General features: G+C 35.9%; 1 protein-coding gene across 1 annotated transcript in view; it reads left to right on the forward strand.

Moving 5' to 3' along the window:
- Window positions 1-18,676, forward strand: part of LOC120539265 (mitogen-activated protein kinase kinase kinase 11) — a 61,634-nt gene that overhangs the window by 24,113 nt on the left and 18,845 nt on the right. The window contains exon 6 of the mRNA XM_039769173.1: window positions 2,134-2,278. Within this exon, the coding sequence (XP_039625107.1) occupies window positions 2,134-2,278 (145 nt within the window). The remainder of the gene's footprint in view (window positions 1-2,133; window positions 2,279-18,676) is intronic.

The following is an 18,676-nucleotide window of genomic DNA, read 5'->3' on the forward strand; positions in this document are numbered from 1 at the left end:
AAACATTTTTCTCCAGAATGTCACTAAAACTGGCAATTTTAAATTGGCTGCTGAACTGTTTTTCTATTTCTGTGTGTATGTTTTGACTTGAGCTGTGCTAGATTCATTAAGAAATTCAGTGATTAATGTCCATAAATACATTTTTGACAGATATCATTTGGCCTTAGACAGCATTGTGAGTGTAAGGTTGTTAAAATATTTGCCAGCTTGAACATATAGTTTTATTATTTATTTGTTTTTTCAATGTATTGTATTCATGCATTGCTAAACTGCTTAGTACTATTTAGGGTTGCTAAGGGACCAGAGGCTATCCAGGCAGCATCTGACACAAAGCAGTAATTAACCCTTGATTGATGCCTGTCTGTTGCAGAAGACAGTAACTCTTCTGCTCCCACGCACACCCACTCACACCAGATAATTTGGAGTCTCCAGTTAACTTAACTTTGCATATATTTAGGTGGCAATAGGAAAATCAATATGTCTAGGAGAAAAGAAAAAATGACAGACAACAAAAACACAGAAAAAAACAGCAACACTAACCAATGTGTCTCCATGCCACCCTTTTTTAGTTTATTGCATTGTTAATTTTCTAACCAGTCAAAGCCATATATTAGTTGTATGTATTTTCCTAGAGTATTTTCTTGGCTAGAATAGATCCAAGTCTCTCAGATGAGTATTATGCAGTTTAATCATTCACCCATATGTTCAGTAGTTCTTTGTCTTGTGAACAACTTCTCACATTGCTGGTTACAGTAAGCTAGAGCTGTGACAGTAACTTGCAACTTTGTGGTTTCATTGTCCAACACCTTAGGTTCTCAATTACAATTATTATTATATTTGAATTGAGTGGCCTCATAGGTCCAAATATTAATTAGCAATCTACATAGATTTTCATGGCGAGTACTGTGTCATATGTTTATTCTTGCATTGATTTCTAACAAATTCAAGCAGAAATTAAAAAGGTAATTGCTGATGTTCTTCTATGGATAACTCTGTTAACATTTCAGGTACGACCCTTTCCTCACTTTATCTCACCCAAAACAGGATGACATCTTTAGAATGGGGTTGTTAATCCATTGCAGTCTGTTTTAATGTGAAAAGGAAAATGCAGAAGTAGGAATATTGGTTATCTATATCCATATCCATACAGCGTTTCTACACAGTTTCTTTTCTTTTTCAGTGATAATTATGGTTTGATGGATTTTGAAGCACATATTTAGAATAAAAAAGTTAATTTCGAAGGGGTTGTCTTTCTAGTTGTGACCTTGAATCTTTTGCATTTTTTCAGTGAGATAGCAGACTTTTGGTAAAGTACATATTGGTTTTTATTAGCTTTTGGTAAACTACAATAGATACATATGGATTAACATCTCCTAGAAACAGTTAAATTGCATTGTAGCAAATAGTTTCATCAAAGATCCCCTAGTTCATAACTAAGTAATAGCAAGACCTAATATCCCCCAATTAACACTCAAAGTCACAGAATTATACAGAGTGTATACAAAAAATAAGTCTGCGGTAATTTCCTTCTGGTTAAAACAGTCTACGAAACCTTTGTGTATATTTTTGTCTGCTGCCTAATTTGTAATTTCGGAATACAAACAATAGAAGCTTTAAGCTCACTATCACACGGGTTGTGTTTTCATAATTTTTTTGTTCTGTTCAAGATGCTGAGCCTTCCTCCTGGTAGAATTGCCAGCACTTTATGGAGAACAGAGGCAGATGGCAACCTTTAAAACTTTTCTCATTGTGTACATTTTGTAGTTGAACTCCTCTTCAGTCAAACAGAGTTTTAGTTATTTGTTTCTTGCTTTGTAGTTTAGACATTCAAGACAGTTCACTTCTTTACCCTGCAGACAAAACTATATTTTATTATTTTTATTTTGTATTTTTTCCATCTACTTGTTCCTAACCAGTTGACTAGTCTTTGCCTGAAGTAGTTATCACTGTAAGTCTGAGGGCATTTTAATGTATTCTATGTGGATTTCTGTATCACTTAAAAGAACGTGTAATGCAAGTGAACGCAATAGGAGGCCAAGTGTTTTAACAGCTAGAAATGAATACCTTTGAGGGCTTCAAAGAAGGCTGATGTCAGCAATTGCACTTAGAAAATTTTTTTTGCTTTCTCTTCAGTGATACCCAGTGAGAACAATAAGATGGTGGGAATTGGCTCAGGATGGAATCTTGACCACCTGCAGGACAAGTACCGCAATGGAGAAAGACGAGGCATAAACTCATGGAGCCCTAAGCTACGATCTCCCAACCCACAGGAAAGCAGGTAAAAGAGTTAGGAAACATTTTTGAATGCGACTGTCATCACACGCTTTGATGTCATGTGGACATCACAAAAGTAAAACAATCTGATTGTTTTGAAGGCAAAAAGTGAATGAAGTTAAGTGCGGGTTAGTTAAAGATGAATTAAAAAGTTACCCAAAACATAACATCAAAACTTAATGATGCATATTATTATTTTTTTTACATTATATACTGTATCTATTGAATTTATTCATTGTTTCCCTTATTTTTTGCTGATTATGATTAAATGCCATTTGTAAGCTCTTAAGATACCAGCCAGTTGCGTTATACAACTATTATCCCAACAACTCAGAATGCTGAACTTTAAAAAAGAAAAAAATCAAAATGGACTTAGGCAGCATAACTATTACAAGTCCAAATGGAACCAGAAAATGATCAGACTCTTTATGGACCAAGCAGAACTTAGGTTGCAAACGTCTTTATACATCAGATAGAATTTAGGTTGAAACCTAGAGAGGTAAAGTGAACTTGGGTAACTAAAACACTAAACCTTTAATTGGAGTAACAGCACACTAAGGCTTATACTGTAAATTCTTGTGAGATCAATAAAAAAACTAATACTACTAATTTCTTTGTTAAATCAAAGGAATGAACAAAGTACCAGGCGTACTATAATAATTCTGGTAAACCTCACCTAGATTTATCAATAAACTTGAAAGATAGTGAAAATCCCAAAATATGATACATTTTTTATGAATTCTGTGCAAGTTGTTAAATTCTCAATAGATCACTTGTAACTACTATACATTTCTCAGACAAAGAGTAATGTCATTGTGACAAACACTTAAAGAATGTAAAGAATTATCATCAACCAACCTCTAAATGGTGTCCTGGTCAGTTTGCTTTCAACTGACTATGTTGGCATAATTCATTAAGTACTCAAGCGACTAAATCAAGGTGAACTGCCTATACTTATATATGATCATCTGTCATTTTAACTATGTGGAATGGTGTTCACGCACAAATCCTTCTCTTTTTATTAAGCTTCACATAAGCAAAATTAACACATTGCCTCAAAGGCCAATTTTTAAAAAATTGCTTCTTTTTAACTGGTATAAGCGACTAATCCTCACTGCTGAAACTTTTCTTTTGTTTTTTAAATGTAAAATTAAACGTGGCAACAATTATTACACTGAAGATTTCATTTTTGTTATACAGTATGTCAAAGAAAGTGAGCAGGGTTGTGTCACTATAGAATGCATGAGCACGAAAGATTTGACAATAGATATAACATGATCATAAGAAGGCTATGATAGAATATGTATTTAGAGAAAGATGATCAAAATACTAAAGTTAAAACAGTTGTGAAGGTGGATCACAACTCCAAAGGTTTTTTTCCTTCTCTCTTCATAATACATACCACTTCTAGGACAGTGTTTGCATTTTTAAGAAAAATTTACATCTTGTTATATACTTTCAGCACAGACTGTTTGTAAGTCAAAAAGGCTGATTCATAGCTAGTATAGATGTCCTTATTTAGAAAATCTCTTCCTGGAATATTTTGTAGATTCTGCCCATTTATAAGTCTAAGCTAGTATCAGATGGGTTAAGTGGTAACAACTACAGACTTTTTCAAAGCCAAATAAAAAGCAAAATACCTGTTGCATAATAAAAAAATACATAAAGAATACAAGAATCACTAGTGTTGTCCTTTCCTGTGGAAATATCTATCTTCAAATTAGAATCATAATTTTATTATTCCCTAAGGGGAAATATGGAGCTCAAAACCGACAATACTTCTACTGAAATCATGTGTGACAAGTGAGATTTTTTTTTTAAACTGAGAATTAACTGATCGCAGGCAAGATGCAATTTTGTCAGATTATGAAGTTGATAAGTTCCATCTTATCAACTTCTCAAGGGATATGCAGGGAAGAAACATGGTGGCTAGTTAGAACAACACCTTTGCAAGAATAACTAGATTATGCAATCATGTTTTATTATAGGAAAGTATAAAGAAAAATGCTCTGACACTGGAAAACATTGTTTTGATTTGTTTACATTTAGGTTTGGGTAGACTTTACAATCCCACAGGGAAATTTGTTTGAAACACGAATATACGAAATAAACATTGTTTGACAGATACAAGAAAATAAGCCAAGAAACATGATGTTCACTGTTATAATCAAAACACATACCTAGGACTCCTATAGATAACAATAATGAGCTCTGTCAATACACTGTTAAAGGTTAATGTACTTCAGTTCAATTTATTCTTATTAAACACACTTACATTTATGATTACAGTACACTATAAAATAAATGCATGTATAGTATGAAAAAGTGCAGCATAAACAAAGAAACCATTTATGCTGAGATTTTTGAGACCCTCCCCAACATTACCACATGCCGAAACACAGTTTACATGCCTGACGAGGGGTGCTTGTCCATTGCCAAGGCAACCATGGATTCATGGCACCACCAAGGCAACACCACGTTTGTCGCCTCATGGTTGATGCAGGGAACTTTCTTACTTGGGAGTGGTAGCTCCTGTTTAAATAAATACTGACTGTTCCTGTTTTGATTGGAATAAAGTGGGTTTTCTTGAAGTCGTTGGGAGTCTTCTCTCAGGTACAAGACTCATGCATCACTATATATATATTTATCTATATATCTATATCTATATATATATCTATATTATATATATATATATATATATCTATATTATATATCTATACTAGCAGAATACCCGCGCTTCGCAGCGGAGAAGTAAGTAGTGTGTTAAAGAAGTTATGAAAAAGAAAAGGAAAATTTTTAAAAATAGCGTAACATGATTGTTAATGTAATTGTTTTGTCATTGATATGAGTGTTGCAGTCTATATATATATATATATATATATATATATATACACACACACACATATAAACATTTATACATACAGTAGACATATAAACATATCTACATATACACATATCCACACATATCTATAGATATATACATATACACATCTACATATATATACATATATATACACATACACATCTACATATATACATACAGATAAATATACTGTACATACATACACATACATTATATTATATATATATAGCAAAATATATATATAAAATATATATATATATACATCTATATATATCTATCTATCTATCTATATATATATATATATATATATATATATATACACATCTATATATATATATATATATATATATATATAAGGGGGTGCTTTTAAGTTTAAATTCCAGAATTCTGGAAGGAATCATCACATAAGCAAATAATGAGAGTATCATTTAGCTAAAAGATTGCCTTGAACAGGTACAGCTATTGAATTATAGTTAAATAGGGTCCCTCCAGCTAATAGTTCTCAAAACATTTATAGACTAGGAGTAAAACAGTTCTTAGATCTTTTGCTTTTGGGAATCTAAAATGTGAAACATTTGAAATGGTAAATGGCTACTGTCAAGAACTTATTTGTCTTTTTTCCATCTTTCTTTGTGTCTTTTTCTTTAACATACAGTATTGACTTAATTCTTATAGTAATGTTCATGTAAACTAGTACTGTACTCATATATGGTGACCTCTTGTGCATTACTGTTTATCTTTTGTATTTTAGTTTTTTCTCTTCTTTGTATTGAAATATTAATGAGTACATGTTAAAATCATCAAAAATCAAATATAATCAGTAGACAGTGGTAGATTTGAGACATACAGCCTTGGACATTATTGCATAGAAAATAGTTTGTCAAGAGTTTGTTCTCATTTGAACAGGCATTGTTGCTCCATAAAGAGAGGAGGTAGTAGCCACCAACTGTATTTGATTTGCTCAGAACAGTGTGCACATAGAATACAACTGCAAATGTGCTCTTGATAGTAATGAGTCAAATGAATAATAATGCCAAATCCATTCACTATAGATCATGAGAGATTGCTGTTTGCCTTCAGGGTAGTATATTTAAGAACAAGCCTTTGTGACACAGTGATTTTACCACTTGGATTTATGATTCAGTGTCTGACCCATATGGCCGATCCAATTGTCAACACCTATTTTCTCTTTATTCTCAATGATTTTTGCAACAGAGGAACTAAAGTCCTTTCTAAATCCAAACATCCTAACCTGGTATATCTGATAATTAATTGTCAACCTGCCTTGGTAATTCTTTCTCTGTTATGACAGATGAGCAAATTTATCCATGCTATATCAATGAAGCAACTTTCAGCAATACATGCAGAGTAATCCTAAATCAAAACAATTTGCACCAGGATGCCATGTGCTTTTTGATGGGGCACTTCAATTTCAGTCATTATATATTCGAAAACTTAGGCAAAATATTTTTAGCATTTTTTTCATACTGGTGGAGCTTCCAGCTTTGATCACCTTTATTATGAGATGGGGTTGTCTGTGTAGTACAATTGCATTCTAGTAAGGTTGAACATAATCTTTATACATCGCTCTCATTCATTTTTGATGCTGATGAGCAATAGCTTTTAATTATTTTCCAATGATTACCTATAATTTGTTATAAGTGTCTACCTCCAATTTTTGTACAGTCACTTCATATGTTAAATTCTATGTGAAATTTGTGCAGCTGTCTCCCTACCAGGATGTACCCAAATCAAAAATTTTGCACAAATAATGATATCTGCATCAAAGTGCTGAATTACATTCAAGTGAAAGTGAAATGGAAAAAAAAAAATCCAAATATAACCTTGAGAAGAATTTCAAACAGGCAATGGAGGGAATACAAGGAAAAATTGAAAATGTCCTTTCAGAGCGCTGATTCAGGGTACATGTGGTAGAGTGTGCAATCTATTGCCAGCTGTAAACAGAAAATCTGTGAAATCACTAAGACTGACACCTGAATAAATTTTAAGGCTTAAAACAGAAAGCTTTTCTTCAGTGCTACTAGGGAATGAATGGAAATTCTGCTGCAAGTCTGTGAATATATTTCACTCACTCATTTATTTATTTATAAGTAGGGATCTACATACATATGGGAAATAAATCTTTAATATAACTTATATTTATGTAATAATTGTAAAATCCAGATTTCATGTATAGAAGTAGATCCGAGGGTCCATGATCCAATGGGCATTGCTTTTTCCACTTTAGGATGACATTTTGCCAGAGGTTACCACTTTTTCACTGGGTGAATGTTGGTCTGTGACACTGCACATACACTTTCTCAGAGTCTCTTATATCAAATCAGTTTAGACACTGTATATTTTTGGGATGTGAATTAAAATAATAGTTAAAAACCATTTGGATTTGTGGAAAATAATTAGAATCTTGCAGTGCCACTGAGTGGAATAGGCAGAAAAAAATTAATATAGAGCATAAGTATGCCTGCCTTTGAGAGGTTCAATTAACAAATCTCAACATACCATGAAGTTAGTTGAAAATACTGACAAAACGCAGCAACATACCTAAAAAATAAGCCAACATGATTACACTGACTTGTTTTTGGTGTCTAATAAAAAATAAATGGTAGCAATAAAATGTACACATCAGTATCAAATTTTTAAACTGATTTCATCCACTCTAGGTCATGCAGTGTGTGCCTTGTGTTTTTAGTATCTTTGCTGTTTTTAACTGATTTTTTTTACAGTTTATTTAATATGGTATAGTTATTAAATAGGGCATATTCATTGTTGCAGTTGATTGGCCACTTAATTATGAAAAGATAGTTCTACCTTTCTTAGCATTTTAGCTCTATACAAAGAAAGAAGAGCTGAATGAAGAATATACATAACGCTGGAGAGGCACTCTATTGAGATAGTATGCATCTTGAATTTTCTATTCCTTTTTGTTAGATCTGTATAAGAGGAAACTTGTACATTTTAGAGAGGCACATACAGGAGCTCAAGGATCATAGCAGTGTTGATAAGGTTTGAAAAGCCACATCTTATTCATGATGGAAAGAGAGAAATATATGAGCAGCAATTTATGCAAGAATGAAAATGTTGCAAAAAAGAAAAAAAATAAGGCAGGTGTTTTCATGAGTTTGATTCTCATTATAGTTACAATTTTATAGAGCTGTTTCTTGTGGAATATCTAAATGGTTTTTGAAGTATAGCTGAACAGAAAAGGCTATTTCATCCTTTTAACATAATGAGGATGTGGGTATTATAAATATAATCACTGGCTGTGCTTGCCAGACAAAGTTTGACTTTATTAGATAGAGGAATAGGAAAATTACTCCAATATTAATTCTAGTGTAACTGAGGAAATATTTAAAGTATTGTTGCCTTTTCATGCAGATTACAACAGTAACCTTTCATAATACAAATAATATTAACGACCCTTCAGCCAGCTATACCACCATAATGTCATTCACACTTTGGACAAGATCAACTGGGTCTGTATTTTGTTCTACACTAAAAACTGCAGTTTATGACTGAAGTTCTCATAGAATTCACAACAGATCAATCGTAGACCGTGCTCTTGGCCCATGCCAACCATGTATCACTCCTTCATTTGACACAGACATGTTCTATAGAAATGTGTGCATTTAATTTAGGGTAAAGGAAAGGGGTCGAGGGGATGTTGGTTTATGTAGGTTAGTGATAGAATGTCTGTTGTGACAGAGGTGATGTTTCTTTGTGCTTTACAGATAAGCATTTGCCAGTCAAGTATTTTCAGTTTTCACTGTACATGTTGTCATTAAAGGTGAAATGTGCTGTAGTAAAGAGAAATTACTACATTGCTTGGCACAAACTGCTTAACTTTCAGTTTATTTTACATCTCTGGTCTTTTTTAGCACAGTGTCTTCATCTACTTTAGGAGGTGACAAACCAAGTTTCTTTAATGCAACTTTTCAAACATTTCTACATGTGGAACTGGAGTTTGCTATTACTATTTTTTTTCCTTTCCTTACCTAGCATTTCTCATGTAATGAGCTATAAGATGAAAAACTGTTGTCCATCCATTACACTGCACAGCAATGTTTTTGAAAAGTCTTGCTTCCTGAAAAGTTTTTACTGATTGTGACAGGTACCTACTGGGTATGCACACACATAGTTTTGGTTTTACTGCATCACGTAGCAGCTCTGCGAAACAGACATTTATATGTTTACTGCCAATAAAGTATTTAGTCACGTTTATGTTTCGCATAAGCTATTAAATTCAACAGAATTAAAAGTGTTTTGCTCCTGATTTTCTTTTCTATTCAATGTCTGGTGCATCACGTTGCAGTGTCCAACAGTAGTCAGCAAGCATTGACGGATTCCAGTTGCCCTGGTATTGTTTCTCCATTGTAGCAATGTCCTGGTGAAACCTTTCACCGTGTTCATCACTGACAGCACCAAGATTTGTGGGGAAAAAGTCCAAGTGTGAGTGGAGGAAATTAATCTTGAGTGACATGTTGCACTTCATTGTCTTGTATGCTTTGAGAAGTTTGTCTACCAGGTGAATGTAGTTTGGGGCTCTGTAATTGCCCAGAAAATTGTCAACAATGTCTTTGAAGGCTTTCCAGGCAATTGTTTCCGGCCCAACTAACAGATCTTCAAACTGCTTGTCACTCATAACATTTCTGATCTGGGGGCCAACAAAAATGCCCTCTTTGATCTTGGCGTCATTAAATAGCAAAAACCTTTGCCTTCCTTGTTCAGTGCTTTCACGAAATTCTTCATGAGTCCCAGTTTTATGTGAAGAGGAGGCAAAAATATCTTTACCGGGCCGACGAGCAATTCATGTGCCACATTTTTCTGTCCTGGAACTAACTTTTTACGGAGTGGCCAGTTCTGTCGAGAACAGTGTCAGTCTTTGGCACGGCTGTCCCATTCACAGATGAAACAACAGTACTTTGTATAGGTGAGCTACAGTCCTAGTAATAGCAACGACTTTAAGATCTCCACAGATATTCCAGTTGTACCTGCTATACTGGACATGCTTCAGCAACAGTTCCATATTCTCATACGTTTCTTTCATGTGTGCTGCATAGCCAACAGGTACTGAAGGATAAACAGCTTTCAGGCTTAACATTGACAAATTAATGAAGAGATGCCACTCTTCCGGGTTGTGATCACAACCCAAGGCCGAGAACAATCCTTCAATGTCACAACAGAAACAGAGGCTGTCAGCTTGTGCAAAAAATTTGGTTATATCATGACGTTGGCCTCGAAACACAGACACTTTCATACCTGGTGACAGCAAACACCATTCCTAGTGTATATTCGCCACAGATATAGCAGAATGTATTGCGGCTGTTACGACATTGACGGGACATATCACCCGACACCAAAACGTCTATAGAATTGAACTTACTGCTATATTGCTGCAGATACTATGCTTTACTATATTGATACTATACATACACGCTGACTATCTACAGTATATTAACCAAATGAGCAGGATCAGTGTATGCAAGCCACCTTTTTAGCATGCTGAGACAGCGTCAAGCTCGTTCAGACCTGCCCAGGATGTCAACCTCCACAGAACAGCTTCCAACCTGGCCTGATTCCATGCCTGGACATGCCCAGGGTGCACAAACTGATGTTGATAAGTCACTTACGGGAGCGAAAATGTTTGGATACAAATATAAGAAAAAATCATGACAAAACTGAAACAGTACGTGATGGGTAAATTTTGATGTGGTATTCGTGATCAGCACCGAAAAATCTATAAGAAACACTCAACAGTGTTCAAGAAGCAAAAACTTTGTTGTGCAGTGATAGATGTCAGAATAGAACTTCATTGTGACCCATTACTACATAGCTATGGAATTTCACTTTACATGGAACTATTTATCACTTACAGTGATACAAATTTTTTTTTAATTACTAAATACTTATTAAAGCAATTTTTATTATTGTATTCAGTTTGCCTGGACTAGCCAGTTTGTTACAATTTTGCGCTGTGATTATTTTAACAAATGCAATGGCTTATTTCCTGTTAAAACTGGCACTCACACCTGAGTAATATTGGATGCTTCTGATATCAGTTGTAAATAATTTAAGCTTGCACTCTAAATATCTTCAAGCACGCTCAAAAGGTTCGTCAGGGATGTGTTCTTGCTCCTACTCTCTTAAATGCTTGCATGGACTGGTTGTTGGGCAGGGTCGTGGCGTCCAATGTCTGTGGGGCGTCTGTTGGTGAAGAAAGATTCACTGATCTTGACTTTGCTGATGATGTTGTGATCTTCGCAGAGTCAATGGAGGGTCTGATCAAGGCTCTCGAAAGACTGAGCAAGGAGTCTGAGTGCCTGGTCTTTAATAACCTCTTGGGCACAGCCATCAGTATTGTGTCTGTCTGCAGAGAGAGCATCGACCTTGTCAAGAGGTTTACTTACCTCAGCAGTGACATTCATGTCTCTGGTGACTCTTCCTATGAAGTCAATAGATGGATTGGGAGAGCATAGGGGTGTCATAAGGTCTCTGGAAAGGAGTGTGTGGCTCTCTCGATATCTGTGCAAAAGGACAAAGGTCCAAATGTTTAGAGTCCTGGGGCCTCATGTATAAACAGTGCGTATGCACAGAAATGTTGCGTAAGAACTTTTCCACGTTCAAATCGCGATGTATAAAACCTACACTTGGCGTAAAGCCACGCACTTTTCCATGGTACCTCATGTCTTGTCGTACGCAAGTTCTCCGCTCGGTTTTGCAAACTGGCGGCACCCAGCGTCAAAACAGTGCTACTGTTCTTGTGTGATTACTCATTATTTTCATGACGCGGCTTTATAAATACACAGAAACTAACCGCATATTGTTTATTAGTGTAATGCATCTGATTGTAATTAACTCGTAACAATATAATGGTCCAGGGAACAGCCATAGTATTCCAAATGCCATAACTGCTTTAGCGTTGTTACTCTCACTTCTTCTTCTTCTTTCAGCTCCTCCCGTTAGGAGTTGCCACAGCGGATCATCTTTTTCCATATTTCTCTCACTGTACCACTCGGAGGATTTATATCACTGTATCTGAGTGTGAATCACAGCAGCAGCTGATCGGAAAGAGAATTATCGGTATACGGCATTAAACACATGCTGTCTCTGCCACGGCAAAACGTTTCAAAGCCTTTCCTGTACGGACCTCGCTGTTCAAAACAGTTTAATCCCAAGAACTGCAGCCAATCAAGTGCTCCTTGTAGAACTGTTTGTACTTATAAGTACAATCACCCCACTGTAAACTTGCACTATAGTTATAATATCTCACAACCTGAGCCACTTTATAAAGCGCGTATTTACATATGATGACGATATCATTCTTAAGGTGAAATGCAGCAAAATATGTTTGTTAAATTATACAGATAAAACTTTAACTTCATTTAAATAATCTATATTCTTCACTGGGAGTGTCTTTAAGGATAGAATAATTAAACATGTACTACTAAGATATTTCAATGTTCTTTAAACGTTTTGAAGAATCGGCGCTAAGCTTACAGATGGTTTAACGTCTATTACAGAGCTGATTGTGTGGCGATCGATTACTTGGGGAAAGAAAAGCAAGGACTCTTGGGCGCTACGCAATATATATTGAATATAAAACAGAAAGAGAAAATAACAACACAGCTAAAAACGCAGCGACAAATTTCGGCAAAAGTTAAATGCTTGTGTCATGAGCACGAGGCGGCTATGCAGTGTCTGCAACATACGTGGCCATCCACCGTGCATAAGCTACTTTACTGACATTGGCGGCTAAGGAGCCAGCCACCGATTCTTCCTCTGCCCAGTGCCACCACAAGCTTAGAGCCCCTGAGTACTGCTGCAATAAATTATTTCATCGAAGTGAAACATGTTTAATAACGTGCTTTAACTCCTATCATCATGAAAATGATATCACATATACATCTCAGTATTTTAGTTATTTAGTGAGCTGTAATATCATGAATGTAATGGATTCTGTGTCCAGTTGGAGGAAGAGAGCCGGTTTAAGAAACAAGTGGTGATTCACACACCTAGACCACATAGAAAATCAAATACAAAACAAAGCATTTAACGTGCTACTTTAATTACAATGTGATTTTAGAAACTGGTTAATTAAACAATTTTAAGATGAATTTTATGATGTTCTACTTTAATGACAAAATAAACTACGTGATTAACGTGGAAATGTCGAGATTGAAGTGGACATTTCGTGCTTTTTTCCCACCGTGTGGCTTTTTTCTCTGTACCCTAATAAACTTTCATATGACACTCAGACAGTGGGCTTACAACTCGGCTTTCCACGGCGACTTTGATATGTGACTTCTTTTTTATTTCCGGCACTGTGCGATTTTGTGGCTGTGAGCTTTCATGTTTCTCCAACACCCTATATCACTCGATCAACTTCCTTTTGTTGATTATACCACGGCTTATTTGAACAAATAGTATGTTTTTCCTTTGCCTCCACTTGGTATTCGCTGAAATTCTTATGTTTTCCCCTGTGCTTTTCCCATTGTCTTTTCACAGAAGGCTGCACTTAAGGGCGATTTATATTGATTTGCATATTCAAAGAGGCGTAATTCTGGGAGGATTTGGGGCGTTACATAATGCGCGTGCACGAGCGTTAGTTTTCACGCTGATCGGGATTTATGTAGCGGAAGAACGTGGAAGTTGGAGTACGCACTGATTCCTGCATCTGGATTTTTCTGTGCGTAAGCACATTTCGGCTTTTGTGCTTACGCCATGTTACAGTGCGAGTTCTACGCACGCCGTTATACGTGAGGCCCCTGGTGTTTCCTGTTTTACTATACAGATGCAAGACATGGAGATATACAGTGACCCAGGACGAAGACTGGACTGCTTCGGTAGTGTGTCTTTTCGGATAATCTTTAGGTACTGCTGGTTTGACTTTGTGTCATACAAGTAGTTGCTCACAGAGTCCTGAACAAGGCACATTACCTGCATTGTGAGGGAGTGTCAGTTACGGCACTGCGACCATGTGGCATGATTACCCAAGGGTGATTCAGCTCACAGTGGCTGGACCAGGCCAAGGGGACACCCACATAACACCTGGCTGCAGAACATGAATTTCCGGAGTGTGGGACTAGACCGTGTGTCTGCCTTGGGGATTGCCAAAAAGGATCCCAAGCTGTTATGTTGTGTGGTGGCTGTGGCAACGTGCTGTACCAGAGCATGCTCCCCAACCTGACCTGTTCTGACGTTCAAAAATATTATCAGCCTTATAATACATAAAACTGAATACAAGCTTCTCATAGGCCTGGTAACACAGTTGCAACAAAAAACCCCATTGGTTACCAAAATAACAAAATTCAGCTGCTGACCAGAAAAATAAAATCAAACCAACAAAATATACAAACTGGAACAAGTTAGGGCAAAGAGCAGTGTGTATCTTTTAAAAAGGTTCAATGGTTGAAAATACAATACAATACCATTTATTCTTGTTTAGCCCAAAATCACACAAGGAGTGCCACAATGGGCTTTAACAGGCCCTGTTTAACAGGAAAACAAAACCTTAACTTTTGAAAACAAAAGTTAAATCCATTAGAGCAGCGGTTAGAAAAGGAGACAGAGAAAGATGGCCAGATAGGTTTCACGTTTGCTGAAAGCATGCTGAACAGCTTCAACACTGCAGAAATCTGTCATCATGCATCAGTGATAGAGATGTGTGCATTGCCACATATCTCTTTCTCTTTAGACCTCTCTCAGCACAACTTCTGCATTATAGGAAACTGTGTGCAAACCTTCGCCTGAGCGCCTGCAATTGCAGAAACAGCAAATGATATGGAATATGAAGTAAATTGTTTTGTTAACGTAAAATTGAACCCAGTCATGCACACTGGGTCAAATTTAATTTGCAATTGTCATTTAATCTATGCTGCATATCTTGGAGGATAGGAGAGGAACACCTGGGGAACAAAAACCCTTTTGTCTAAATGATAAGTTATGTCACCATGTTACTTGCTGCTAAACTTATTTTCTTCAGTCATATTTGTTGCACTTCCCATTTTCCAAAACACCACTATTTTGTAATATAAATACAAATAAAAGTATTCATAACATCAAGAGCAAAATTCTGACAAGGGGGCCGGGCACATGTCTTATGTGATGAATGCACAGGCAGTGTGCTGTAATGTGGAGGCTATGCTGAGAGAGGTATACAAAGAAGGTAGACTCTGGAGCTCATGCCAAACTCCTTTGAGGTGATGTTCTGGAAGGAGACGGACAAAACTCAGAGGCACTCCATGAGCGACATGTATCAGAGGGATGCAATTAAATAATTGTTTTATTAATAGAATTAATATCAAATACCACAATACAGTATGTGGCATGTTTTTATTTTGTTTAACTGCTGGTAGTAATATGTGACATGTATCATAAATGGTGATATTTTAATTGTTATTTTAACAGTGGGCAAGCTGAAATGATCAATTATATGACATTGCAAAGCATAATCAAAAACAGACTTTGAGAGTTCATGCGTCATCACTGTCTCATGTAACCTAACAAGATGAACTACTGCATGTGAGCAAAGTGAGCACATAGATGGAGAAGATCCTTGCTGTGGGTCGCAGGATTGGGTAGAGATCGAGCTCAGGGGTGCGAGGTGCAGAGCTTAGAGGGGTATGCAGATACACAATGAGGCTACGATTTCAGATTTCATGTAATGTTATCTCTGAGTTTGCATACTTAGATGTGTGCGGCTTGGACTTTGTTGCCGCATCCCATCCTGTTTGCCACTGTGTGTCAATCTGCCAAAGCACTTCTTCATTTTGCTCCTGAAATGATTGGTTCATAAAATGCTACATAAGCTCCAAAATATTAAGTTGTTATACATTTTAGAATGAGTTTTTTTTCCTGCTGTCTTCTGTTTAACATTTAGGTGTTAACCAGGTTCAAAGCCCACAAACTGTAATGACAGGTTAACAGTTCATTTAAACAAAAACCTCTACAATAATGATAACAGCATCAAAGCCATTAAAACAGCAAATACAGCAGAACTCATGGCTATGGCAACAGAGGAAAACAGCCCTACCCCAGGCCCGTCAGCTGCTTCAGCTCGTCCTATTAGTACAGAAAGTTGGAGCAAATAATGACACGAGAGAGAGCAAAAAAGAAAAAAAAAAGTCTTTAAACAGCTATTTAAAAAAAAAAAAAAAAAAACAGGAATTCAAAGAAGGCAAGTCTCTGCATACTGCCATTGAAAAAGAGATCATGAGGTACTTGATGATACCTGAGGTGGACAGTGATGTAAATTCACTTGAGTGATGGAAAGCACAAGTACATTTCTCGAAATTGGGGAAACTTGTAAAAAAGTACCTACGCAGCACTTCTAAGAGGGCTTTCAGCACCAGAGGAAATGTAACAGGTAATCCTGCTGTTCTGAAACCAGATGCTGTGGACAGACTGGTGTTTCTGTAACACAACTTGAAGTTCCCTCAGTAGAATTTTACAGTTGTTTTAATTTTTCTGATATCTTTGTGCAATATTGGATAGAACTTGAAGTTAGTAATTTGTTTATAAATGTGATAGGTTTGGGTTTTTTGTATCTTTGTGCAATATATGACAGAACTTGTTTACAAATAATATTGTTTTTTTTTTTATCCTCTGTGGTATTTGACAGAACTTTGGATTTTTTTACACAATAGTGCAGTATGTTAGATTTCTGTACTTGCTTGTATGCTGCACAGTTCACTTTACAGCAGAGCAGTTTATGTTCATCCAGACTGTAATTTACATGCCTTGAATTACAATTTTGATTATTATTTTATTTTCTTTGGATTCATATCTTGTTTACGTTAAGGATGTCTGGTTAAAGTGCTCTCATTATAATAGTTTTGTTGGTCTTAGTGCAGTTTTTCTGTGTAAATCATGTAGACCAATTTAAAAATGATTTACTCATACTTGCACTGTTTGATCTCAGTAATACTTTTACTGCAGATTTTAATGTTTTTGTGTTATTTTACTTTGGTTTTAAGTAAGTAAATTAGACCTGTTTTCCTTAACTGTTTCCATTAATCACATTAGTAAGCTACAATTAATATCTTATTAAGAAGACCAAGCTAGATCAATAAGACTTTTACAAATGCATATCTAAAGGATGCAAAATATCGTCTAATTATTATCATCAAAGTCCCAGAAAATATCGAGATATAATTTGTTTTTCCAGTATCATACACCATTACTTGCTTGTTCTTTTTGTACAAACTAGTATGTTTTTGGATTTATACTGAGTGTTTTTAATTTTTTGTTTACAGGCCATTATTTCTAGTTCAAAGACTCTTATGTATTTGCAGATACTTGATATGCAACAGCTGCTAAATAAAACTTTGCTCAGCAATTTACATGCAACATTCAAAATGGTATTTTTTCAGTTCCCTAGAACCTTATTACAGTTTGTTGCTCTGCAGTCTAATATTTAGTTTACATCTTATGCCATGTAAACCCTTATTCCAGTTAGAGAAACTATGTTAGTGTTCTCTGAGAAGCCTAGTTAAGAGATGTTGATTTTTCTGCGAGTAAGCAGGTAATTTGGTCATGTAAACCCTTAACCAGATTACAATTAAGGATTTTTGCCATCTGCGCTTGTATTTTGTACTCTGTTTGCTTTCTTAGCTTCGTAAAGGCTTTCAATAGAATCATCCATGACATCAGTTTTCTGAGACAAATTCTTGGATAAATTGCATTATTCCTTCTCCTGGTTGAAATAACATGGCACAATATTTCAGAAATCACTACATTTATGTTAGTGAACTGAATGTACAGTGCTATGTTCAGTCTTGTGAGGTGAAGGATAATGCATAAAAAGTAATCTGCATTACGTAATTCGTTTACTTTTTAAAGTAACAAGTTACCTAAGGCAATACTTGTTTTATTGAAGTAAAAATACCTGCGTTGCTCAATCGAACAGGCAAGCAGAAATAAAGTGTCAGTTTAGTTTTAACTCAGACATTTGCAATAGATATGTTGAAGAAAAAAAATGGGTTAAGCAGCAGCCAGTTTTCATTCCGCTAGTCATTGGTTGCTTAGGTCAGAAATGTTAAAGGGGCATAGAAGTTATTTAGTTCATGCCACATGAAGGTCTAAATGTATTTATAATACATAAGAAAATTATCACAGATTTCATGTTTGTTTTCTTATTCACAGTGTCTGATGATGACATTTAACTCTTTTTTTGTGCAGTTTGATAACATTGGATTGTTTTGCCAAAGAAGAACCCCAGAAGATTACGTGCGCATGTACATATAGATTTTTAACACTAGAATTACCAGAGCCTACGAAAAAACTCGTAAATCCGTCCCACCTTAAATCGCTTCTTAAATCCCTTCAAACCTCTCCGCCAGCGTCCTTTGTCCTCTAAATGTGCTGATAAAGAGAAGCTAGGAGCAGCCGGCTATTCCATCCCCCCACCAATTTAGAATGTGCACGAACTTCTCTCAGCTCATGCCTTGATTGAGTATCTGGGAGTGAAGTGGAGTTTTAGAGTGGAAATAATAGAGCGTTATTTGGAACACACGCATTTCA

This window comes from Polypterus senegalus, chromosome 11 (assembly GCF_016835505.1).
Source record: "Polypterus senegalus isolate Bchr_013 chromosome 11, ASM1683550v1, whole genome shotgun sequence".
Lineage (NCBI taxonomy): Eukaryota > Metazoa > Chordata > Cladistia > Polypteriformes > Polypteridae > Polypterus > Polypterus senegalus.